Source organism: Oryzias latipes, chromosome 21, assembly GCF_002234675.1.
Source record: "Oryzias latipes chromosome 21, ASM223467v1".
Classification (NCBI taxonomy): Eukaryota; Metazoa; Chordata; class Actinopteri; order Beloniformes; family Adrianichthyidae; genus Oryzias; species Oryzias latipes.
This window is the reverse complement of record NC_019879.2, coordinates 8,963,062-8,988,825: the sequence shown is the minus strand read 5'-3', so window position 1 is coordinate 8,988,825 and position 25,764 is coordinate 8,963,062. Positions and strand designations below refer to the sequence as shown.

At 39.8% G+C, this 25,764-nt stretch overlaps 2 protein-coding genes across 2 annotated transcripts; both read left to right on the top strand.

The window, feature by feature from the left end:
- The first annotated feature begins 367 nt into the window (after positions 1–367).
- On the top strand, positions 368–21,164 carry col8a1 (collagen type VIII alpha 1 chain). The gene is made up of 3 exons (XM_004081468.3): positions 368–474; positions 17,232–17,535; positions 17,712–21,164. Exons 2-3 carry the CDS (start codon positions 17,241–17,243, stop codon positions 19,637–19,639), a joined length of 2,223 nt encoding a protein of 740 aa, XP_004081516.1. The 5' UTR covers positions 368–474; positions 17,232–17,240; the 3' UTR covers positions 19,640–21,164.
- A 732-nt stretch (positions 21,165–21,896) lies between these two features.
- Positions 21,897–25,144, top strand: LOC101164850 (protein jagunal homolog 1-A). Its single transcript, XM_004081467.3, has 3 exons — positions 21,897–21,998; positions 23,711–23,805; positions 23,904–25,144. Exons 2-3 carry the CDS (start codon positions 23,723–23,725, stop codon positions 24,364–24,366), a joined length of 546 nt encoding a protein of 181 aa, XP_004081515.1. The 5' UTR covers positions 21,897–21,998; positions 23,711–23,722; the 3' UTR covers positions 24,367–25,144.
- Positions 25,145–25,764: the final 620 nt, after the last annotated feature.

The following is a 25,764-nucleotide window of genomic DNA, read 5'->3' as shown; positions in this document are numbered from 1 at the left end:
CATGGAGTGCCTGTCATTATTGATAAATACAGCTGAATATGATTTTGCTGGGACTACATTATTATTATTTTTTCTTTAATGTAATCTTAAAAAGTCTAAATAAAATGTAATAAATGTAGATGAGCTTTTTTTTCTGCATGCAGCTGTTAATCTCAGTAATGTTTCCCAAAACTCATGTCCATTATTGCAGCCGCTGGAATTTGAGTGACATGAGCGAGTTTCGGAATATCCTCTCTTGAAGGTGGTGTACACCCCATCCCTCTTATTCATCATTCATCCCTCCTTCCTCCATACGTCCGCCTCTCCCACCCACCCAACTGACTCCACCTTGAAGCAGATAAAAGCCGGGTCCAAAAGATGCGCGTTTGTTACATGCATGTGTGCCAGCGCTTTTCGTGGTTGTCCTGTCGCCTGCCGTTTCTCTTTCCTTTGGTCCTGCAGTGACCATTCCCTCACAAACGGCCTCAGGAAAAGGTAAGCCGCTGCTCCACTGTGCAGTTGATGTTGATGTTTATTTTTTTACTTAGTTTTTTTCTTTCTTTTATCTAACTTGTGCATAATTAGATACAGGGCTTTGTTTTGTCTTAATCTGAAATGTATTCACTCATGTCTATTTTTGACAAATGTTTAAAAAAAAGAATGATTCCTTCACGTTAAGGGTTAAACTTATCATATTAACCCAAATAAATCTGCTTGTCAAGCTGCTGCCTGCATAGCATCCCTGCCACTGTGAGTTATGCATGCGATTGCGAGACAGATATTGTGCTTGAGGCAAACGCTCATTCAAAGACTCCGTCTGCAGGCATGTGCAGAGAGTTCAGGCTGAGCCAACAGACCACTAGGGAGGGGAGCAGCAGTTTGGTGAGAAGCGCCAGCCGAGCAAACAGCAGCTTTTCCAAGAGTAAATCTGTCGTTTAATCAACCTAAGGAGGCTTTCTTTCCGTGACTTTAATCCCTATTTTACCTTGAATCCTTCACGTTTCAAATTTGAGGATTAATTGCTTGAACTTCTTCACTATCAGACCAGCTGTTAAAGTTTGTTGAAGGTTTATTTTGAGCCACCCTAACTTGATTCCTTAAAAAGTATGAAAATAGATATTTTTTTAAAAATCCCGGTTGAAAGAAAGGAAGAAATTAAGTCACAGGAGCCACATAATTATAAATGAGAGAACAAAGCTGCATTGTGAAAGCTGAATATGAAGAACTTAAAAAGCCTATTGTTTCAAAAAAAAGTTGTCTTATTTTCTGTCATGCAAGAAAAATAATCTTATCAAAAAAGTATTTCAAAAGCAAAATAAAGTTTGAGAAAACATGTTGTAGTGACTAGAATTTTTTTTAAATTATTTATAATGTATTAACTTATTATTATTATTATTATTATTATTATTTTGCTTATCTGAAGAACATCTACCAACGGGGTACGAATTCCTGACTCATTTCTGAGGATTTTTGCAGTGTGCTTGCATCATTTTCTATGTTTGAGTGCATGTACTAAAAAATAATTAACCATATGTTTATTTATTTTTTTCTGTTTAAGATTATACAAAAAAAACATATTTTGATAATTTAAATTAATAATGAATATGGGATCTTCTTCTATGCCTCCCTTAGACATTTTAAAACCTGTATCAAAGGGGGTGCTGTAAACTGTTTTGTTAGGTCTTCCATGTTGTGATTATTGTGCAATTTTTTGTTCTTTTTTCAGATGTTTTTGTGTTTAACAAACTGCACTTGTCTGTGTGTTTTAATACTGCTCTTTACATGTTTACGGTGTAGGGAAATTAACAAAATTAATGACAAGATATTGATTTCAGAAAGATATACTAGTCTAATCTTTCAAAGTGGGCATTTACTCAATCACTTACTTATTAAAGGAACTCAAAACAACTTGAAAAAAAAGTTTTTCTCATAAAAATCTCTAAATTTTGATGAGAAAAAACCATCCATCCATTTTCTGACCCCGTTTTATGCCTAATGGGAACCCAGGACTGCTGGAGTCTAACTGGACCATTGTTGGGCGAAGACATTGTTCACCCTGGGCCGGTCATGTCCCGAATCTCTTGTTTAATTTAGGCTGAGAAGCAATTTGTTTTTGTTTTCTCCACTGTTTGTGGCAAACCTGTTAAGTTCTATCATTTTACATTGTGTCCTTTAAACACTGCAAAAACATGGGTGTCAAAAGTTTCCAAGCCAAAAAGCTGCAAACGGGGTAAGAAAAATAATAAAATGTTTTTTTTTTATTTCAAAACTTTCTTATTAGGAATATTTTTCAAGCGAGACAGAAAATAAGAATTTTTTTCTTAAAATAAGGGTCTTTTTACTTGAGATTCCGTTTTTTATTTTTGCAGTATTTCTCATGATGTTTTCAGGGGTTTGGAAGAAACCAAAACAATCTAATAATAAAAAAGAAGAGGTGTTGGAAAAGATGAGAACTTCATCTTCTGCTGGGTCCCTGCAACCTTTCCAGAGGAGTGTGTGCTCATTCAACATTGCACCCCCTTGTGTGTGCCAGTCAGCAAACAGGAGGAATGAACGGGACAAAAGGCCAAAAGAATGCCACGAAAACCAAGAGTTATGGTCGGGTAAAGGAGAGCGAAAGTGAGGCAAACAGTTTGGTCATTTAAGCTGCACAGCTGTGCCCGTGTATGCGTGAAGTAGCTGTGTTCCATGGTATGTGGACAGGGTTTGTTTGGCGGAGGGCGTTTGTAGCGTGACCAAAAGAGGTGTTAATTTTACAAGGTGTGCTTTAGAAAAGCTGTGTTTGGGGAGGCGAGGAGCAGCATTTTTGTTTCCTTTTGCTGAGAAACCACAAGGAAACAGCAGTTGGAATTGAGTGCGTCTGTGCGGCAGAGCAGATTTGCGAAAAATTTGCAGACATGAATTCCGATTAGGTTGTATATGAGGTTTGAAGAGGGCAGCATGGATTCCCATGAGAATCCCCCTCAGCTGTCACGTCTTACAACCCCCCCCCCATGTGTGTTTGCATGGTGGCTCACAGTCTTGACCTTTGACTTCCAATGCGGCCTGCAAGCGCCCACGGGTCACCGAAGCAGTGTGTCTCCAAACTCAGGAAAGCGTAGAGAAAGGGCAAATCCCCCAGACAGGAGACACGGAGGAAAGGAATGGGGCAAACCGGCTGCAGCTCCGCAGCCACAGGAAGGAGGAGAGACTGCCAGATCAAGAGAGGAGACGTGAGGAGGGGGTGCTAAGACGTCCGTCTCGGTCTGATGCGAGGGAAGAGGAGGAATTTGTCACCGCTGAGCTTTGTGTACTCGACTGTCACATCCATCAGCTGGGATCTGCCACTGTGAGCATTTGTGTGTGCGCAATAGAAAGCCAGGACACCAAACACAGGTGTTTTCATGAGTGAAGAATCCGCGGGTTGTGATACTTCATCAAGATCTGCATTAAGATGCACATGATTGTAGCTTTTTATTTGCACCGAAGACCACTTTTTGGGTGTTGTAAAACGTATTTTTTATTTTTTGCAGCATAAATGAATGCTGTTTTAAAAGAAATTGTTGAGGCATTTTTCTAACGATGGAGGACATATAAAAATAGGTTCAGCTGAGTATTTCTTTATTCAAATCGTAGTGAATCTGGAGCAGAATAAAAAATGTCATTGGAAAAAGAGCTTATTTGTGGCGCTGAAAGTACACTGGGGGGGCTGCAAGCTCAGGTAGGCGGGGTTGCTCCACGCCAATGGTCCCACCCACAACTCAGAGGTGAATTTTTAATGAACTACTGACATCCTTCAGAAACTACATGTGTCCTAGAAAATGATAGTTTTTTTGTTTATGGCTAAAAACAAACAGCACACAATCATAAAAATATATCCTAAGATTATCAGAGTGGAACTTTGATGGTTGCAGAGCTTTTTCCCTCTAATAATAATAAATAATAATAAAAACAAAATCTGTGTAGCGCTTCAAAATGCACATAAAAACGCTTTACAACACTTAAGTTAAAACAGTAAATATAAACAAGAGCTAATAAAATAAAAATACAAAGAAGGAATTCTTTAAAGACATGTAAGGCGTAAAAGGTTGAAAGAACAAGAACTATCAGAAAGAAAAAACACAAAAAGATGAGTAAGCCTAAGAACATTCAAAGAATGTGTGCTTTGAATGTCATGCTGCAGTCCACCTTAACCTGGAATGACTTTCTCACTTTGAGGAACCAGCAATCCTGGGAAGTTGGGGATACATGGTCAACCAAAATGACATTGGTTCAAAAATGATCCTCCTGATTGTGTTTTTCCCTCATAGTTAATCTGATGAGGCGTCTCCAGGCAGGAAGTCTTATACACTGCAAAAACAGCCCCCTTAGAAATAAGTAAAAAAGGTTCAGTTGAAACATTTGAAACATTTTCTTTAAATGGGGTTAGAAAAATTGGTTTTACCATCTATTCTTATTTCAATAACAATTGTTATTCATTTAGACGTGTTTTCTCAAACTAAGGTTTCTTGCAACAAGGATATTTTTACTTTCTTAAGATTCAGTTTTTACAGTGTATTTGTTGGAGATAGTTCTGTCTAAATATGTTTTTTGCCTTTTAGTCCTTATTAAACAAATGCGTTTTTAAAATCCTGTGACGAGCTATAGGCGTCTAGTTCTGATTTGAGGATAAAGTTTTATTGATTCATAAATGCCCTAATCCGGATTGGGTGAGAATAAATTATGGATGGTTGAGAGAGACAGCTGACAGACTCAAATCTGGAGAAGGAAAGAATATGATTATAGAATTTCTGAACTTATATGGAAATTCTTCTCTAAATGCTTTGACAACAACCAATGATTGTTTCACATTTTTTACTCTTAATTATAGAGGTCATACATCCTCCTTTCATAAGAAGGAATTTGACATGAAGCTAAAGGAAGGTGTGATTTGCAGTAATTATTATAATAATGAATAAAAGTGTTTTTATCTTTTCTTTATACTAAAAAACAATTACTTCTAAAAAGCTAAAAACTCAAAAATGATTGGTCCAAAATGAAAAATCCTCTCTTCTTCGTCTAAACCGTTTGATCATTTTTGGCATCACAAGGATGCTGGAGCCTGTCTCAGACACTGGTGGGTTAGTTTGAACTCATGTTGGCACGTTTGATTGATAACATAAAAATTCAGTTTCTGGATTAATAGATGTGATCTTAAAATAATTTAGAGTTTTTTTTTAGTTTACAGAAGTTAAAGATGTTAGCTTTGTTGGCTACGTGAATCCCCTATCGTTGAGTCACAACATCATAAAAGGTGTTTATTTAATGGCACCTCTGCTTGGAAGCGCATTAACCTGCGACTTTTTCTTTGCACTTTTTTACTTTGGCAAAAATTTAAGTTTTAGACGTTTCTAGACATTCTAGACATTAGACATTTTCTTCTTCTTGAAAAAGGCTGAATCGTCCACTTTGAGTGGAGATGTGTGTGGACAAAAACATCAGCCATCAGCGCACAGCGTTTTTAATCTCTTAAAAACTCAACCTTCAGTAATTTTGAATGCAAAATTACTGGACAATTGAAACGTCACTGTTCTGTTCAATGCTAAAAAAAAAGGCCTAACTACAGTAGCCCTAAAGTTCAAATCACATCAACAAATCACTCAACGCAGAAACATTTTAAAGGTAATTTAAAAAGTAAAACAAATAATAAAAAAAGCATTACATATTAAAAATCAAAACAAAAGTAATTTCCAGAAATCAAATGGAAATGTTAAAAAATGAACAAAAGAAAAAAATGGAAAAAATACGTACTATGGGACGCCACTGATTGGATGATGACGTTAAAGTTCTGAAGAAGCGTGTTTTACCCAAACTGTGGTAGAGAGTTGATTGATTGATTGATTGATTGATTGATTGATTGATTGATTGATTGATTGATTGATTGATTGATTGATTGATCACTGAACCTTTCCAGTGAGCGTGGCTGGAAGCTTGAAGGAATATCTTCTGTCGGATGAAACCAAATGAAAAGGTGAACAAACATCATCATCCATTCAGTGACATCCCATCTCTGGAAATTACCGTACTTTTGTTTTCCGAAACGTTTTATTTTTTTTAGCGCTTTGTCTGGAATTCTTTTTTTTTTTTTGTAATTACATTTTTGTCTTCTCTACTTTTGTTTTGATTTCTAAAATAAAATACTGTTTTTAATTATTTGGTTTTGCTTTTCCACTGTCACTGTGATATTTTATATGGTTTTGTGTTGTCATACGTTGACATGATTTGTTCTTCAGGGCCACTGTACCAAACAGAGCAAAGGTTTTTCCATCTTTCTGGAGTTAACAAAAGACTTAACGCTCAGAGATGTGTGCAGCTGCAGGATCTTCATAATATTTAAACATGCAAAAACTCACCCTAGAGAACACGTATGCTGAATTCTAATCAAAGCGTGCCTCAAAGCTCATAAAACAGTAAAATGTAAATTGGCTGGAAATGAGAGAATCCTGAATAATTGACTGTTAAGTTTCTGTGAGTTTTTCCTCTAACGTCTGCAAAATATCTTTGACACCCTAAAGCTAATTCTCTGGTGTGTGCACTCCTCAAGTGAGCATTAAAGAAGTGTTCTGATCCTTCCTGGAGCCACTGACTCTGAAATAACGAAACAAAGAAATAGAGACATTCTCAGTGTGGGTGAAAAAAATTCCACTCGCAAACATGTGAAAAAGTATTTAAAATATTTTTTTTAACGTTTCTCTGAGGAAATATTAGTCTGTTTTTATGTCCATTTTTGGTCAAAAAACCATTTCCTGTAGCACAGTTCTAGACAGTCTACAAATTTCCCATCCATGGCTTTTTGATTTTTACTGTCAAAAGAAGAGGAAAAAGTCTCAAGAAGTTATTCAGCAGTTGCAGGTTTTGCTTCATTTGTTTATGATGCAGCAGATTCATTTTAACCTCCTCACACTCTTGTTTTAAATCTTCAAATGCCTTTTTGTTGTCCCCGTCCATTAGAAGCTTTTTGGATCATTCCACCCTTTGACCTTTTCTCGGGCCTCTGGTGATTTTGACAGGACTGTGCCACTGTCTGTCCCATAAGAGTCGTCTTTGAAGGAAGTCCACCTCAGTTTGATGGAGATGGAGACCAGAGGTGGTAAAGAGCGCAGAGCCTCACCAAGGTTCTTTGAAAATGAACCCACATGGTTTTAATCATTCAAAACAATGAGCAAATCAGATTAAGGATCAAAAGTTTCTTGAAAGGATTGATAATGATGTTTAAAACAAGGTTAAATAAAGTCCACATGAACAAACACTAATAAAATAATAAGCAATTTACAACCTAATCTATCACATTAAAACATAAAAAGAGCATTTTGGACTTACTGGATGGATGTGCCTAGAATGTGTAAGCATATCAGTGAATGGCATTTAGCTGGAAAACAATATAAATAAAAAAATATTACTATAAATAAACAACTAGATTTAAGACATAGTTAGATGGAGGAAGCTGATTTGCTGTGCCAAACCCTGAAGGACAAATGCTGAAAGGAAATGAAGAAGATAAACATTTTGATTCTAAATATTCCGATACATTTGTTGCATAAGGATGTTGGTTGGCTCCTGCTATAATCTACAACTACCTTAACTCTTCAACCATTTATGCAATCAATGTAAATCAACTGATTCTGTCATGAAAAAAAACGCTTTGCACTACAAAAGTCGCTTTTGTCCATGTTAGAATAAGCTGATTCACGACAATTGCGTTAACGATCAAGGAGTTCCAGTATATCAAAGAGTGTGTGGTAATTACGTGTCGCAGACGACCGATCCGGTGTTCAAGGGTTAGTCTTGCTGTGAAAATTGCCGTGGTGTTAAAACACAGTCCAAGCACTAATTTTGGCATGGATGTACCTTAGGATCCCATCTTTCAGGAAAGCATGTTAGCCACAAGAAAATCCTGGATGAAAAAAAAAATGTAGGGATCTGTTGTAGCCACTCCTCCAGCTTGGGGGTTACTGCCCCGAGTGCTCCAATTACCACAGGCACCACTGTCACCTTCACTTTCCAGACTTTCTCCAGTTCCTCTCTGAGTCCCTGGTATTTCTCGTTTGTCATGTTCCATCTTCCTGATGTTCCCATCGCTTGGCACTGCCACATCCACCGTAACGGCTTTCCTCTGTTCTTTATCCACCACTACAATGTCTGGTTGGTTAGTCTGTACCATCCCATCAGTTTGGATCTGGAAGTCCCATAGGATCTTTGCTCTCTCATTCTCCACCACTTTCAGAGTTGTTTTCCATTTTGACCTAGGGGTTTCCAGTCCATATTCTGCACACGTTTATGTATATTATTCTAGCCACTTGATTGTTGCGCTCCATATATGCTTTACCTGCCAGCATCTTACACCCTTCAGTTATGTGCTGGATTGTTTCAGGCACCTCTTTGTACAGCCTACACCTTGGGTCTTGTCTGGTGTGGTGTGGTAGATCTGAGCATTTGCTCTGGTGCCTCCCATGAGGATCTGTCCTCCAGCACTGCATCCTCTGCTCTACATTGTCTGAGACATTCACTGAGCAAACTGTCAGTTGGGGCCTTGAGCTTGATGTATTCATGCATCTTGGATGTTTCATCCTGGATAGTGGCTTCCACGCTCACTAGTCCTCGGCCTCCTTCCTTGCAACTTGCATACAGTCTCAGGGTGCTGGATTTGGGATGGAACCCTCCATGCATGGTGAGGAGCTTTCGTGTCTTAACCCTTGTGCTATCCCAGGCACTTTGACATTGGGAGTTGAGTCATCTGGTTTCTTCAATGATTTGTTATCTTCACAGGTGTCCATGGATTACATGAAATCCTCTTCACCTTTATCCACCTTTGTCATGGTTGGGATAACATTTCAATGTGAGGGTGAGGTCATAGAATAGCACAAGGGTTAACATCCGTGGTCTGTATCTCTTCCTTTGGCCATCTTATTATTCCTTCAGGGTATCTGATAAATGGCAGTGCGTAGCTGTTTATTGCCAGGGTTTTGTTGTTGCCATTGAGCTTGCTTCTCAGGACTTGCCTTATTCGTTGGAGGTATTTAGCTGTTGCAGCTTTCCTTGTTGCCTGCTCCAGGTTGTCATTTGCCTGTGGAATTCCAAGGTGAATGTCTGCTATTGTTCCTTCTGGGAGTGAGATCCCTCCTGTGTGGACTACCTTGCCTCCCTTTGTCACCATCCGGCTGCATTTCTCGAGCCAGAATGACATCCCAATGTCAGTACTGTAGATCCTGGTGGTGTGGATCAGGGAGTCAATGTCACACTTAGCATATAGCTTGATGTCATCCATGTTAGAGGAGGTGACAGATGGTGGACCCATTTCTATAGGACTTGCCGTTTGTGGTTGTTAGAGCATTGAGCTACCAGTTGCTTGGCAGTTAGCCTTCATTGTGGGTTTCAAGCATCCATTCACCACATTCTCTGCATGTAACCTCTCTGAGTAGGATTACTTGAGAAGTAGCAAATAGACATTGAATATTTTTGTAAAAATTGAGGATATGGCCACCATTTTTACAAATAGCAGCCACTTTGGATTTTTCTCGATGCCAATGTTCTTTTCTGAAACAGGGAATCCTTAGGGACGTCCATGCCGAATTTGGAGCTTGTACCACAAAATGCACAATTTATTTAAAATATCAACCTAACCGGCTCCACTACATGTTTAGTAACTGTTTTAAGGCCAAGAAAGTACCAAATGCTGCAGTTTCTCAAATGACCACTAGAGGCTGGTGTCTTAAGGGAATCATTTCCTATTGAGTCCTATGTTATAAAAAACATCTGTTTTACAAAAAATATAAATGTATCTACAGCCTGGTGCCAAAAATTTTAATAGGTACTGCTTTCGACAGAAAAACGGTTGGGGGTGCATTTTAATAATTTGTTTACAATATAGCTTGTTGAGGTTTTTTTTTTTTTTATCCCATGAATGGATTTAACAAAACTTTCAAATACTTTGTCCCACCCAACTAGCCCATTATAACATTGTTTGGTGTGTGGAGAAAACCCTGATAAATGTCTCCATTCCCCCATCAGGCTTCCTTTTAGTGTTCAGAAAGCTATAGGTGTGTGATAGATTATGGCAGGGCTGGTTAACCCTGGTCCTCAAGAGCCACAACCCTGCCTGTTTTCTAGCTTTACCTGGCCTGCTTGATGCTGACAACCTAAATCAGGTCAGCCCTTGATTATGGGTTCAGTGATCCTAGTGACCACCTCCTGGGCTCATACTCCGCTGTGGTCTGTGTTTATAAGGGGCTTCCTGTGTTTGTTGAAGAAACAGATGAGGAACTGCTCATGAAAACCCATAAGAAGAAGAAGTTTTTCTCTTTTGTAAGTGGTTCAAATCCCAGCTGGGACTTTATGTGGAATTTGCATGTTCTCCTCATCCATGTGTTGGTTTTCTTCGAGCACTCTGGTTTCTTCCCGTCCAAAAACATGCTTCATAGTGTATATGCTTGTCTATCTATGTGTGGCCCTGTGATGGACTGGTGACCTGTCCAGGGTGTACCCCACCTTTGCTTTTCAGAACCTGGGTAGCCTTCATCAACCCTATGACCCAGTACAGGAATGAGCAAGTTGAGAAGATATGCAGGTGGATGGATGGATGGTTTAAGGAAAAGAATACACTAGTGTGCAATCAGAATTCCTCTAAATGAACAGTTTTAAAGTTTTTAAAGATATAAATTGCAAAAAGAGATTGTGCTCTCTTTGTCCTGTCATGTCTGCCGTGACCTGGAGCCTGAACTCTTCATTCTTTCCGCAATCTTCCCCATCTTGTTATATTGACGTGTATCTTTCTATAGTTTGACTTGCAGAACTCAAAGTCATAAGAAGTATCATCACTATTGACTGTACAAGAGAACTGGACCAAATGAGTGTAATGTCACCAATAGAAAACAACTCGCTTATGGTTCAACAAACTGAAGTCAATTAAGTCGCCATTTTTTTGTCATATGGATGCCAACACGTCGGTGCCAGACGATATTAGTTAGAAGTGATTGGTCCGAGTTGATCAGGCATGAGTGATTGTGTTTTTAAAAGGTTGTTGGAAGTCAACACCCTACCACTTTATAAGTGGGCTGAACAAAATTTGTCAATTCACAAAATCTGTTAATCAAACGTTCTGAAGGTTTGATGTGACACCACATACATTTATAGAGGCATCTGATTAGTCAGTTTAAAACTTATAGTTTTAAGTATATAGTTTTATAGTATAGATTGCACAAAAAAAGAGGATTATCAAGGTCATAATCTAAAAGGCTATCAGAAATCCCAAACATGATGGCTGAGTAATAGCTGTTTCTCAATATAAGTCATTTTGGGATATTGGCTTTTTGCCTTCTTCCTATTTGGAACCCCATGGGGGAAGGGTCACTCAGTCCAGTTCTAATGCACAATCAATAATCAGTTGAGGTATGGAAAACAGCCTTTGCTCAACAAAGCCCTTGTTTGTGTGTGTTAAGGGGGCTGGGGAAGGTACCTGTGAAACCCATGATTTAAGGTGGAATGGGCAAATTCTAGAGAAAAGAACAAACCCTGAGAATGGGTCAATCAAAATTTCAGGTGGTTGTAAAAGCATCCAAAAGCCTATAAATGGTGGCTTCTAATGGAAAAAAGAAAGAGAGCTCATAAAACCTTTGCTGGAAAAAGCCAAATTCTGAACATGGCAAAGATGCCTGTTCTGTGAAAGAGAGAACTGATAAATATAAAGAACATAAACACATGACATACAGTACATGCAGGTCAATAAAGAACATGCATGTCAATCATTTTGCAGGTTTCTTAAGATGAAGGATGACACAAATTTACTGGTATTCAGACGTTTTAGGGAAATCAACAGGCGAGATGTAGCACTGTTTTCCGACTGGTGTCACAAAGATACCACAGACCTATTTGTCTGTTTAATTAAGACTTTGAATAATTCTGACCAGCAGAGCCGTTTATCTTTTTCTCTCAAGTTCCTTATTTCCATTATTATCAGTGATAGAAAGAATAAATAAAAACTCCAGAGGTGATCCTTAGTTTCAAAAATGGAGAGATTGTGCTTTAAAGCCTTGATTCAGGTCCACAGGTCTGAATAAATATTGCAAATAAGATCCAGAGAAGTCCAGAGAAGATTTCAGCTCTGAATGATGTAGAGCAGAGGAGAAAGAGCCCAGCCCAAGCTTCCTCTTTAGCAGCTCCTCTGATCCGGACCATATTTTTATTGAATCATATCTCCTTTTCCTGTTTCAGATTTCTGCTGTGTGCATGTAATTCCTTGTTTTTCTTTTCCTATTTCTGACGACTTTAAAATAAAATGTGTTTCTTTGGTTAAACCTGGGATAGCCCTGCGAAAATATCAATGTACTCCTTTTGTAATTATTTCATCCATATAGAAGCTGATAGAATCGATCTCACAGCTAATCGGGGTGTGGCGGTCATCTTAATGTGGCTCATGAAAACGCATCTCCCCCTGCGGCCTTAAAATACTCCAGTGGAGTGACTGCACTTACAATCTCTGTACAGTTATCTTGTTAACTCTTAAACAATGTTAAAGGAAGGACTGGCACATGGGAAACCAGGGTTCGATTCCCAGAAGACACGATGCATCATCCAGAGCAAGACCCCTCGCGCCACTGCTTAACTATGTAGCCAAAAGTGTGTGCCGGTCACTGGAGGGGCATCCGACATAAAACCACCCGTGCAAATCCCAAGGATATGCTGAAATGTGAACAACTACAAATAGACAAATCAACCTACAACAATACATTATCAGTGGTATTGTAGAAAGGCATATAGTAGTTGACTGTGAAAAGACTTTTCTGTCTACAGATTACAATAAATTATAATTATAGAGACATAAGGATTCAGCTTTAATTGAATTAAATCTGATCCACCAGTTAAATCTTAAATCCAGGATTTAATTCAAATAAATCTGAATACCTCACAGGAAACTATGTCAAATTGAATTGCCAACCCACAATGATGTCGGATACTGATTTGTAAATCAGAGGAACAAATCTCTGTCTGTAGTTGTCAACTTGGTTAATTGTAGCCAGACACAACAGCAATACTGCAGGAAAATGTCAAGAAGGGGATCAACCAAGGCTTTGAAAAACAACCCTGTAAAAAGGGCTTTATAACAGAAGAAAAAATTCAAAATGGAGTAATACCATTAAAATAATATGATTTGAAGACATTGAAGAGAAAATGAAACTGGGATAAAATGTGACTTTTTTTGGTTCCGCTGCTACCTCTAGATCTGCAAACTTCTAGAAACAAATAGGTACTTTGTGAATTTTGCATTCCTTTTTTCCTGGTCTTAAATGTTTATTGAATATTGACAGTATGGAAAGTTTGTCTGATTTATTACCTATTACAAAGCAGGGCTCCAGACTGCGAGCAATTGGTCGCATTTTGCGACCAAAATTTGAGAGTGTGCGACTGAATTTTACATCCAGTCGCACATGCGCGACCAGTAAATTTGCTTCCCCCACCCTTCGTATTTCTTATACATTAAACGTGGAAGGGGCACGTCAATGATCAATGAAATAATTAATGAGACGCAAGCGCACACGGACGCAGGCAGACACACACACTCGCGCACATACTCATGAAACGCGAGCACGTACACTCTCGCGTGATGCCTGTGTGCGAGGCGGCCACTGCGTGTGAGAAGAATAGGGACAGCCACTGTGAGTGGCTAAAATGCGTGTAGGGGGAGGGGCCTAGAGATAATCGAGTGCGCGTAAACATCTGTGGGAAGGAAACGGAGAGACAAATATCAAAACCTGATATGTGCGTCTGAGCTATGAGCAAGCAAACTATTGATTCGTTCTTCCCACCTGCGGCTAGTGTACCAGTGCCAGAGTGTACAGCAGGGGTCTCAAACTCGCGGCCCGCAGGCTATTTGCGGCCCCCAAGATGATATTTTGCGGTCCCCGCCTTAATATGAAGGTTTAATGTTACTGCAGCCCGCCAGTTTTAATGAATGACACTTTTTCATTGTCGTGCGCGAAGCTGACCAACCAATCACAGTGGGGTATATGACTCTTGGGGGCGGGACAATGACAGGGCTTGAAAGCAGGAAACCTGACAGCTCCCTCCCCGGACCAAAAAAAAATAAATAAATAAATAAAAAAAAAAAAAAAAAAAAAAAAAAAAAAAGCTCCCTCCCCGGACCACATTAAGGAGTTCCTTACTTTCCTTTAGAACGTATCTATTCGCTCGTAATTTTCTAAATACATGCAGTCCGTGCCGAACTTTTCTCTGGGCCACACAGAACCGGAGGAAGGTTTAGGTTTTGGTTACGGTTACGGCGGCGCATAAAACAGTCCTGCGCGGTTGTTACGGCAGCACACCGCTCCCGTCCCGCGGGTGTCGGGTCAGCTGAGGAGAATAAATGTCCCACACCTACATGCGTGACAGCTAACGGGGCTTGAACTTTAAACACGTGCGAGCAAAAACAACATTAGTTTTAGACACACTGAAAATACGTGGGGAAAATGCAACGATCGACGTGTTTGAGATGAACCAGCGGCTCGCCTAGATCGTTGGGGAGACCGGGGGGGGGGGGGGGGGCTGTGAGATGAAAGCGAATCTGCAGCAAGACTGAAGGAGTACAGGAAGTTGGAGTTGTCCTTAACATTCAATTTAGTTTTAATATTCTTCTCCCCCTTAGTATGATCTGTGTTATTATATATTTTATGATTATTTTAATGTTTTGTGATGTATGTAGCCTTTTTTTAATGAATTGGTATTTTAAATTATTTTAATTAATCACTCCACTACAAAAACCATCAGGACACATGTCCCATAATGCATTGTTTTGTAGTCTGTAGGGCAGCTTTCAGTCAGTTCAGTTTCCAGCTGTGTCCGGGTAGGTTTGCCCCTTGCTCCCACCCCTTTCTCGCGATATTTTGTGATGATTGACAGTTGATGTTGGAGCAAAAACAAAAATATATGTCACACACCAGGTGATCTGCGCAGCGTTGAGTTCACCTGGGTGATCTCAAACACGCTTATTGTGCATCTTGGCTGCACCTATTTGGTGTCACAAAGATAAATTTGTACTGTCATGACAGCGATGCTTTTGTTTTGTTGCATCTTCAAAAGTGCAGAATAAAATGTGACACTGAATTTGAAACAGCACATTGTAATTTCTGCATCTATTATTAAAGTATTTATTAGTAATACAGTGGAAATTAGTAGATTTGGTTAGAATGTTGATTTACGGTATGCGCCCCTAAATTTTCTGGTTGCGCCCCTAAAATTTTCAGTTAGGGGCCACTGTGCTCCTAGTGAAAAAAGTTAGTCTGGAGCCCTGCAAAGGTATCCATTAAAGTATGCTTTGGGAATTAAAATAATGTCCTGTATGGGGTTCTGTTTGTGCAAAAAAGGGGTTTTTGGGTCCAGTGTTTGTGGATTTGATCCATTGTTTCTGCTGATGGTCCACCGTCTATATTTACCGAACAAGTTTATTGAACATTTGTTTATGTCTATTTACTTCTAAGTGATATTAATAACAGAATATCTGGGGATTTTCCAAAACCCTTTAGAAAAACATTGTAATTCTGTTTTGGAAGTATATTGTATTTACTGTGGCTGGGCTGTGGTACAGTGGTAAGCACTCTTGCCTCACAGCAAGAAGGCCCCCAGCTCAAGTCCCAGCTGTACCTGTAATGCATAGATTTTCTCCGGGGACTCTGGCATCTCCCCACCATCCAAAAAACATGGTTCATTGGTTTATTGGTTACTTTAAATTGTCCCTAGGTGATCTGGAGATCTGGAGATCTTCTACCAGTCTGTGGTGGCCAGCACCTTGTTCTCCTCTGTGGTCTCCTGGGGAAGCAGCATAGCAGTCAGTGACGTCAACAGACTGAACAACCTGATCAGAAAGGCGGGTTCTGTCATTGGCTGCAAACAGGAAATGTTTGAAGCAGTCATGGAGAGGAGGTCACTGAACAAGATTGTATCCATTATGGACAACCCAGACCATCCTCTCCACCCTGTTCCGGACAAACAGCGGAGCTCCTTCTCCAGGAGGCTCAGACAGCTCCGCTTCAAAACGGCCAGATACCGGAAATCCTTCCTAACAAATACAATAACCCTGAACAATAACTCACAATGCAACAAATAACCTTTGCACATTTTTTTTTTACCTGAACTGTTTGTAAATAGCTGTTTAAATTTTACCACCTTATTCTTTACATTTATGTTACATTTTTTTTGTTTTTTATATTATTCTTATTCTTTTTTCCCTCTTATGTTTACAATGCTGTCATTTGCAATGGTAACGAACAAATTTCCCACGTGTGGGATCAATGAAGTAATTCTGATTCTGATTCTGAATTGTGAGCGTGCATGGGTGTTTGATTTGTGGCCCTGCAACAGACTGGCGACCTGTCCAAGATGTCCCCCACCATTGCCCACAAGTGGCCAGGATAGGCTCCAGTTTTGTCGCCAAAAGCGACTAAACAGCTTTGAAGATGAATTCATGAATGACTGTATTTACTGTTGAAAACATATTATCTCTGAAAATCTACCAAATGACAAAAACTGAAACGTTTACCAGTTTTAGAAACCTAAATGTTGGCTCTAAAGTATAACTTCAACTGTTGTTTAACACAAAAAGAAAATATAACAACTTTTAAGACTAAATCTATTGGATGAAATTGCAACAAAAGAACAACAGCTTACAAAATCAGTTGTCCATTTACAATTTTTAGCCAGCAGGGAGAGACAAAGATTGATCTCACAGCTGTCTGGAAGTAGAGGTGCACATAGGCTAAGACAGGGGTGTCAAACTCATTTTCACCGAGGGCCACATCAGCATAGTGGTTTTCCTCAAAGGGCCAGATATAACTTATACATGAAACTAAATGTAATGAAAAATAAATGTAACTACTCCTTAGTGTTAAATTACCCCGCTATTTATTATTCTATATTATTATTTATTATTCTATACAGTTGCATAGAAAACATATGTTTGCTTGTCACTCTAACATAAATCTTTTTACATTTGATTCTGACAGGTTAGGTTATATAGATAGTGTTTAAGTCCTAATGTATAGTTGCCTAATCCGATATTTCTAGTCCGATTCCCCCTAGATATGAATAAATACACAAAGATTTTTAAATTTTATTTTAAGATATTGAAAACTTTTATGCTCTCGTGGGCCACATAAAATGACATGGCGGGCCACATGTGGGCTAAAGCATCAGTCAAACATATCTGCAGCATCACTCAAATCATTTTCTTATTTTTTTATGTCCCACAGGCTTTGGCCATGTCTTCCCTACCTGTCCTGCTCTTCCTGAGTCTGTTCCACTTTGTCGTTCTGACACACATAAATGGTGGAGCGTTCTACGGACACAAGCAACACCCTCAGCCATACCAACCAAAGCAGCACCATCAGCACTTGGGCAAAGGCAATGGTGGCTTCCCCCAACAACAGTACCTCGGCAAGGAAGTGCCCTATATGCAGTATCCCCATTATAGGAAGGAGGTCCCCCAGATGCCAACACTCAAGGGCAAACAAAACATTCGAGATGGGGGTGCCTATCTAGGTGGACAAGACAAAGGTGAGAAAGTCATATTTTAAGTAAGGATCTGCTAATGCATGATGACATTTCCTTATTTTAAGAAAATGCACTAAATTAGTTGCTGTACTCTGCGTGCTTGACCATTTCCCACCTCAGTGGTGTGAGTTTTTACCATTTTTCCCACTTGAATTTTAAATAATGTTATTTCCGGACAGGTCAGACAATCCCTAGTGGAGTTGAGGGTGGTTTGCAAGGAGAACCATGTCCAGCTGGACCACCTGGACCGGCAGGACCTCCTGGACCTCCGGGGCATGGACAACCAGGTCCTTCAGGTCAACCTGGACCTCCAGGACCGCCAGGAATACCTGGAGTAGGAAAGCTGGGTTTGCCAGGCTTGCCAGGGAAGCCAGGAGTAAATGGTGAGGCTGGGCCTCAAGGAGGAATGGGCCCTAGGGGTGACGAAGGTCCGACAGGACAACCAGGGCCTCAGGGACCCCCAGGACCACCAGGACTTCCAGGATTAGGCAGACCTGGAGCACAAGGATTACCAGGTCAACTGGGACCCAAAGGAGAGCCTGGTCACAAGGGCTTTCCTGGATTACCTGGGTTACAAGGACCCAAAGGAGACAAAGGGATTGGGCTGCCAGGACAACCTGGGCACAAAGGACTTCCAGGGCCACCTGGAATTGCTGGTCCACGAGGGTTGCCTGGTTTTGGGAAACCAGGTCTAAATGGAGCTCCAGGTCCACAAGGTCCAAAGGGGGATAAAGGATATCCTGGTGAGACAGGACAGCCAGGGCAGCCTGGAGAAGACGGTCAGCCTGGTCCACCAGGGATTCCTGGTCTGGGAAAACCAGGTCAAAATGGCCTGCCAGGGCAGCCAGGTATGCCAGGTGGGAAAGGTCACCCAGGACCAACTGGTTTGCCAGGAAAACCAGGGTTACCAGGATTAGGTAAACCAGGATTACCTGGTCCAAAGGGTGACAAAGGGATTATTGGGCCACCAGGACTTCCAGGACCTAAAGGAGATAAAGGTCATGGTGGATTACCTGGCATGCTTGGATCCCCTGGACTAAATGGTCCACCAGGTCCTCCAGGCCTTATGGGACCCCCAGGAAGCATTGGTCCACCCGGTTCTAAAGGAGAAGATGGAGATGCAGGACCAAGAGGTCTTGATGGGGCCAAGGGTGACCAAGGTCTTCCAGGACTACCTGGAGACAATGGTTTGCCTGGGGATCCAGGAGAACCAGGACCAAGAGGTTCACCAGGAGTAATTGGTCCCAAAGGGGAAGTAGGGCCTAAGGGTTCACTTGGTATGTCAGGTCCGCCTGGGGCTCCTGGTCCAAAAGGTCAAAGTGGATTACCTGGTGAAGTTGGGCCTCAAGGTCCAAAAGGAATCCCAGGTCGAAATGGTGCAACAGGACCAATTGGTCCCCCAGGTTCTCAAGGACCTAAGGGTGATACGGGCCCCCCTGGTCCACCTGGCATAGCAGAAAATGGAAGTCCGGGTGTACCTGGTCCCATTGGAGCTCCAGGAAGAGAGGGTTCTCCTGGGACAGCTGGACAACCAGGTCAACCTGGCCCTCCAGGTCCACCGGGGCCACCAGGAGTACCTGGCTTCTCTCCTGAATTGGCTGGAGTTCTCTCTGAAATGGGTCCAGGTCTGGATGGTGTCAAGGCTGGAAGTTATGCTAAAAAGAGTAAGTATGGTGAAAATGGAGCAGAAGTGATGGGTGTCAGCGGTCTGGAGATGCCCGCTTTCACAGCCATAGTGACCACTCCTTTTCCACCTGTCGGAAGTCCCGTCATATTTGACAAACTCTTGTACAATGGCCGCCAAAACTATGACCCCCAAACAGGAATCTTCACCTGTGACGTGCCTGGTATTTACTACTTTGCCTACCACATTCACTGCAAAGGAACCAACGTGTGGGTGGCGTTGATTCGAAACAATGAACCAGTGATGTATACCTATGATGAATACAAGAAAGGTTTCTTAGATCAAGCTTCGGGAAGTGCAGTATTACCTTTGCAGGCTGGGGACACGGTGCACATCATGCTACCCTCAGATCAGGCTTCAGGACTCTATGCTGGGCAGTATGTGCATTCATCCTTTACTGGGTATTTGTTGTATCCAATGTAACACATTTCAGGCTTATCACAGGAAAAACTTAGGGAATATGTTGTACAGTACATAAACAAGAATTATTCTTAGACATAGTCAGTAAATAACAATATGGTTAACAAAGGTACAAGAAAACATCAACACTCTGAAACCTTGTAGCCATTTTAAATGGCACAGCAAAGAATGATGCAGTTTTTCTTGCAATCTAAACAATACAAATACATGGAAAGAACATCTCAATGAACCTAAGCAATTGCAAAAAGAGCATATTTGAAAATACAATTGCGCAAATATGCAACCGTTGCTGCAACAAATTAAATCTCTAGTTTTTTTACAAGTTAAAAGTTGGCAGCTAATTTAAGTCATGCAAAAACACCATGAAAAATGTATGATACAAAAATCAAGTACAAATAAAGAAGTAAATGCAAAATGTGCTCTTGTCCACAAACCTTTGCACAGATAACAAGCATAGATTTACCACCTGAAAGTGACAGCGCTGATTACAAGAACTGCATAGACATTAAAAAGTTAATATAAATTAAAGAAGCATAGACATGCTTGAAATGTCACTTAGTAGTAAATAGACATTCAAAGTTGTTTTCTTACCTTCTTTCAGCTGACAGAATTCACTCAATTGACTGCTACCATAATTAGATCACCAACAGTGGATGCAATTAAATCTAAATATGTTTGAGAAAGTGCTTGTAATTGGGATTACATTGGTGAGTGACTATAATTATTTTACACTGTGCTCATGTGGTGTTTTAATTAAACATTTTTAGTTGTCCCTTTCAGTATAAATGTACTGTTTTGAAATTTAAAATAATCTTATACACATTTTTTACATTTAAAAAAAAACTGAACTGGTTATTTTTAAGTTTTAGAATTTTTAGAGCCGAGGAATTTGTGGGTATTCTTCACAATATAAAACCCAAAACAGTGCACAAAATTAAAATGTCTGTAGTTATCAGAGTTAAAACACAAAAAAGCAACTATCTTTTAAATGAAATCCAGCATGCATGTCCAAACCCCTGCTCACATATTAAAACTTAGAGTTTAAAAACTTTGTGTTTCTGTTTATTTTTGTTCAGCTGCACACTTTTTTTGGGTAAATATTAACTAATGACTATCCTGCTATTTCTTTTATCACAAAATCATTTTTAAAAAATCCATAATTGGATAACGTTTTTATTTACTAATTAAATATAGAAGGTGCAAAAAGTCAGAATGTGATTTCAAAATAAAAGCAAGTGCAATTCACTTTAGTTGGACTACAGTATGCATGTTTTAGGGTGGTATTTGTTTGAAAGTACCTGATGTTCAAGATGTTGCTGTCTTAAAGCCACATTTCACAAGAACATTTATGTCAATAATGTTTAAAATTCACATATTTGACTGTTTTCTTACACAAATACAAAAAGAGAAAACTGTAAAGAATGAAACCATAAGGGGGAGTGACCATGGTCCTGAAAATGTATTTGTAATCAGATAATATGTGTAAAATGTTTTATGTTTGTCTGTTTGTTTGTTTTCTAAATAAAGTTGTTTATTTAATGAGATTATCCTGGATTATTATTGCACAATTTGCATGATTGAAAGTATTACTGAATAGAATAGAGTAATACGTTACAGATCCCACAATGGGGAAATGATCTTGTTACCATCACTCTATTAAAAATAGCAGATAGAAATAAATTTACACTACAGATACAATTCAGAATGTGTCCATGAGGTGTTGTAGTATAATAGCTGACAGGAAGAAAGATTAGTGTGACTTCTTTACAGCGAGCTGTTCAGGTCTCTGATTGGAGGAGCTCCTCAGTGCACCCATGGTCTCATGCAGAAGATGATGATGGATTCCAGTTTCTGTAACACCCTCCTCTCACTCACCGCTGTCACAGACTCAAGACCAGTGTGTGTGACCAGAACAAAGCCGGATCTCCACCCAGTTTGTCAACCCTCTTCCTGTTCCTGTCAGTGCATCTACCCCACTCGTAATTATACAGTATTATGAGTCAGGTCCTTTATTTCTAAAAAAGATTCTTGCATAAAGACATTTAAAAGACAATGGAAACACATGCAGATAAACGGTTTCCTTCATTGTGACATAATTGATTACCTAAAATAAGACTACTCAAGTTAAAATAAAAAATTGAAGTGACAGAATGAGATCAATGACAGTTTGAACCCAGTCAATTGAAATTGCTGTAGTAAACATATCCAGTCTGCAGATGGTTTGGCCCAGAGATGCTGATGCTGCGGTCAACAGCGCGCATGCGCAGAGCTGCAGTCATCCCTATTTTCTTTCTTGTTCTGTTCAAACAAGCAGCCTTGAGCATTTCCGGGCAGCAGGGAGGACGCGGAGGTAACATCGCCGGTGAGCCAAATTATTCTCTGTAATATTACGGTTCTTCAACGTCATCTGTAATGCTGTAAAGACGTTTTATTAACATGTTCGCTCGAAATGTGTAAATAAAGCTAGCATCAGTCAGAGGCTGAGTTACTAGCTTACAGCCTAGCTAACCACCGTGAATTCTATATGTGTTTTTTATTAGGGCGTTTACATTTAGATAAGAACCGGGATTTGCTTAAACTCGTTAAAATTGTACTATGGTTTCCAACTTCATTTATTCTATCTTTATTTTCTATTGAAAATATTGAAATTCATACTTTTCAAAGTGTCCTGTTTGTCTATTGCTAAATTAAACCTGGTTAAATAGTTTAGCATTTCATCCAAACAAATACTATATATAAAATAAAATAAATGGTCCTGAAAAAAACTCAATCAAATCACATCAGTGTTTTTCACCAAATTTCATATAATTTTGCCTTTTCCTTCAATAAACAGAACAAAAAATTGTGACATGGTGGATATTTATAAAATTGAAAAGAAAATGAAAGAAAATAGAATGTCATAACTCATTATAAAAACGTCAATATCAAAATACCTTACAAATAGTTAAAAATTCTCTGATCATCATTTTATCTATTTTAAAAGTGTTCCCAGTGGTCTTTTAATTATGATTAGGCCATTTTTAGCCAAAATCAAGAAATCTGTGTCGTTTTCTAGGACATAGTTTCTGCAGAGCGCCATGAGTTCAGTAGAAATTCTCCTCTGAGTTACTGTATGCGCAGACTTATTGGCAAGGAGCAAGTCAATCCCTTTATCCCCTTCCTGTCTCTAAGCACTCTCGGTTTATACACTTTTTCGCTAGCTTACAGCCCATCACAGCAAAAGCAGTGAGCAATATTGGAGCTGTCCACCCGTACAGTTTAGAGCAGGGCTGCTTATTCCTGGTCCTCGAGATCTACCACCCTGTCTTTTTGTCAGCTCTTCCTGCACAACTTGCTGCTGGATACCTGGACCAGGTGTGCTCATTCAATCAGAATGTGGAGACATCTGATGGAGCCAATCAGCAGCTAGCAGGGCTTGGGTGGGGATCTGGAAAACAATCAGGGTGGTAGATCTCGAGGACCAGGAATTAGCAAGCCTGGTTTAGATCCAGATTCCAGCTCAGATGAGGAAAGCAAAGACGTACATGGATCTATCTGTCTGCAAGTGGATACATCAGAATAAAGAAATACTCAGAAATGCAATTTTCATCTTAATTTACTTTATATATGGTCTCCATCATCAGAAAAATGCCACAAGAACAATGTTAAAAAACACCATTTTCATTGGAGTGGGTGTTTAATACTTAACAGACGGTTTTTCACCCACTGTAACTCCTCAACCGTTCATGCGATCAATGGGAATCAGCGGATTCTGAAGCTGGGAAAAGCGGCTTTTCACAACATATTCTTTACCCAAAGTGTTGCATATCAGCGAAAAGTTGTTTTTCTCTACTTCAGAATCCGCTGGCAGGACATTAATTGCGCAAACGGTTGAAGAGTTGAAAGAATGTCAATACTGGAGCTGGAGCTTCAAGAGTTACAAAAAAAACAGCATTATAATAATGTTACACAAAAGCAAAATGATCAATAATGTGGTTGTTCGGCTCCATTTACTGGTGTACATAATGGATGAAATACTAGGAACAGTGGCTGAAGTGCTTGTGTTGTGTTGCCATTGCTTTTGTGCGTTTGTAGTATTCTGTCATCATGGCATCGCGTGTCAGAACCGCTGGAACCAATGGAGGCGGCTTCAAACCCAAAGAGAAGGTGGCTCCGCTTTATCAGATGAGGCAAGTTTCTTAACTGGCTGATTTTAAAAACTTGATCTTCCTCCTTAAATACTAAGCTGCATTTATTTATTCATTTATCTATTTTTCACACTCTGCAGTGCTTCGCTGAAATCCGAGGTACGGAAACTGAACTTGGTGCATCTCCTGATCTGGCTGCTCGTGGCCGCTCAAGTGACTGTTAGTCATTTCCGCCTGGTGTCACATGACACCGTGTCCACGCCATACCAGTGGGAGTATCCGTACCTGCTTAGCGCCCTCCCTCTGCTGTGCAGCAGCCTGTCTCTCCCCAAGAACAATATCAGTTACCTGGTCATATCCATGATCAGCGCAGGGCTGTTCTCCGTGGCGCCGCTGATCTACGGAGGCATGGAGATGTTCCCTGTGGCGCAGCAGCTGTACCGCCATGGCAAAGCCTATCGGTTCATCTTCGGCTTCTCTGCAGTGACTGTCATGTACATCATCATGGTGGTTGCTGTTCAAGTGCATGCATGGCAGCTATATTACATGAAAAAACTTTTGGACTCGTGGTTTGATGCCACTCAGGAAAAAAAGAAAAAGTAATAATTTGCTGGACTAGACATGAAAACAAATGTAACACTATCATAAATATTATTTAGATCATTTTTATTTTGTGTTTAGTATAATGCAATACCTTGGCATCTAGTGATTTTTAACAGGTTTGAATAAAAATGGGTAGGCTAATTATTTTTCAAAGGCTTAAAATGATAGCATTTTGATGTAATATAAAAGCATTTCCCAGTGGTCTTTGAATTATAATTATGCTGTTTTTGGCCAAAATCCTAAAACCTGTGTTGATTTCTAGGACATAGTTTCTGCAGAGCGGCAGTAGTTCATTAGAAATTCCCCTCTGAGTTGTGGGTAGGACTGTTGACCCACCCCCCCTCCATTTGTAAAAAGAAATACTCAGAAATGCTATTTTGATCTTCCTTTTCTTTATCCATGTCCTTCATCATCAAAAAAATGACACAAGATGTTCATTGGAGTGGGTCTTTAAATCAGTGAAAACAGTCATTTCTTGCAAAGACAAAAGTAGCTTTGAGGTGACGATGCAATTAAGCACACTGTCACATACATACATGTCAGGTATCTGTTTTTATTTGTACATTTAAAAGCGGAATCAGGTCCAAGATGACGATTGACAATTTAAAAAAACTGCATTTATTTGTGGTGTCAACCGAATAAATGTGTCAACAGAAAAACAATGGTGTGATTACTAGTCCCCTAACTGTTTGATGAAAGGCAGGGTTTTTTATGTTGTCATGATTATATCTGCTTCTCATATATGACCATTTTAAATTAAAAGACAGTTTAATAAGAAGTTTCTGACTCATGTTAATCCTAGTTTTTTTATTCATTTCTTGAGTTTTATCCTAGCTACAATAAAGATTTCTGGAGGTTTAATTCAGTAGATCTGAACATCAATTAAATACATATTTGAGGTACTCAAGGTAACACTGGGTGTGTTTTAGTAAAGGCATCATTTTTGACTCTCAGATCAGTTGCACCCCACAGCTCAAGTGGTTTAAAAGGATAGATTGAAATCCTTAGAAGGAGCTTAAATTTGTAGCTTGTAGTAAAGGTGATTTTTTTTTGAGAAAAATTCAAGATGGGGGGGCCTCTTATTGAGGCCAAAGGTCACCAAACTTTGGTCGTGGTCTTATCCTGGTGATGTGTCTGGGGGCTCTTCAAACAAGTTTTCTTTTCCAACTTTGTGGGAAAATGTGAAATTTGTCAAATTTCACAATTTTCTACAAGATGGCCACCAAGCCATCTTTTTTTGTTTTACGGTTTCTCCTGCTGTGATGCCATTTTTCCCCGGGGAAGGGTGGATGGTTTCGCTATGTCAAAAATTCATTTTCACTAAGTACTAGGTGTGTGCAGGTTTTTGAGAATGTGGCTGGGACAACTTTTTCGCTTAAAGGCGCAGTAAGATAGAAA

Coding starts and splice junctions, on each gene's coding strand:
- LOC101164850 (XM_004081467.3), top strand. CDS start 23,723: ATGGCATCGCGTGTCAGAACCGCTGGAACCAATGGAGGCGGCTTCAAA. Junction 23,806..23,903: donor GCTCCGCTTTATCAGATGAG/GCAAGTTTCTTA, acceptor CACACTCTGCAG/TGCTTCGCTGAAATCCGAGG.
- col8a1 (XM_004081468.3), top strand. CDS start 17,241: ATGTCTTCCCTACCTGTCCTGCTCTTCCTGAGTCTGTTCCACTTTGTC. Junction 17,536..17,711: donor TCTAGGTGGACAAGACAAAG/GTGAGAAAGTCA, acceptor ATTTCCGGACAG/GTCAGACAATCCCTAGTGGA.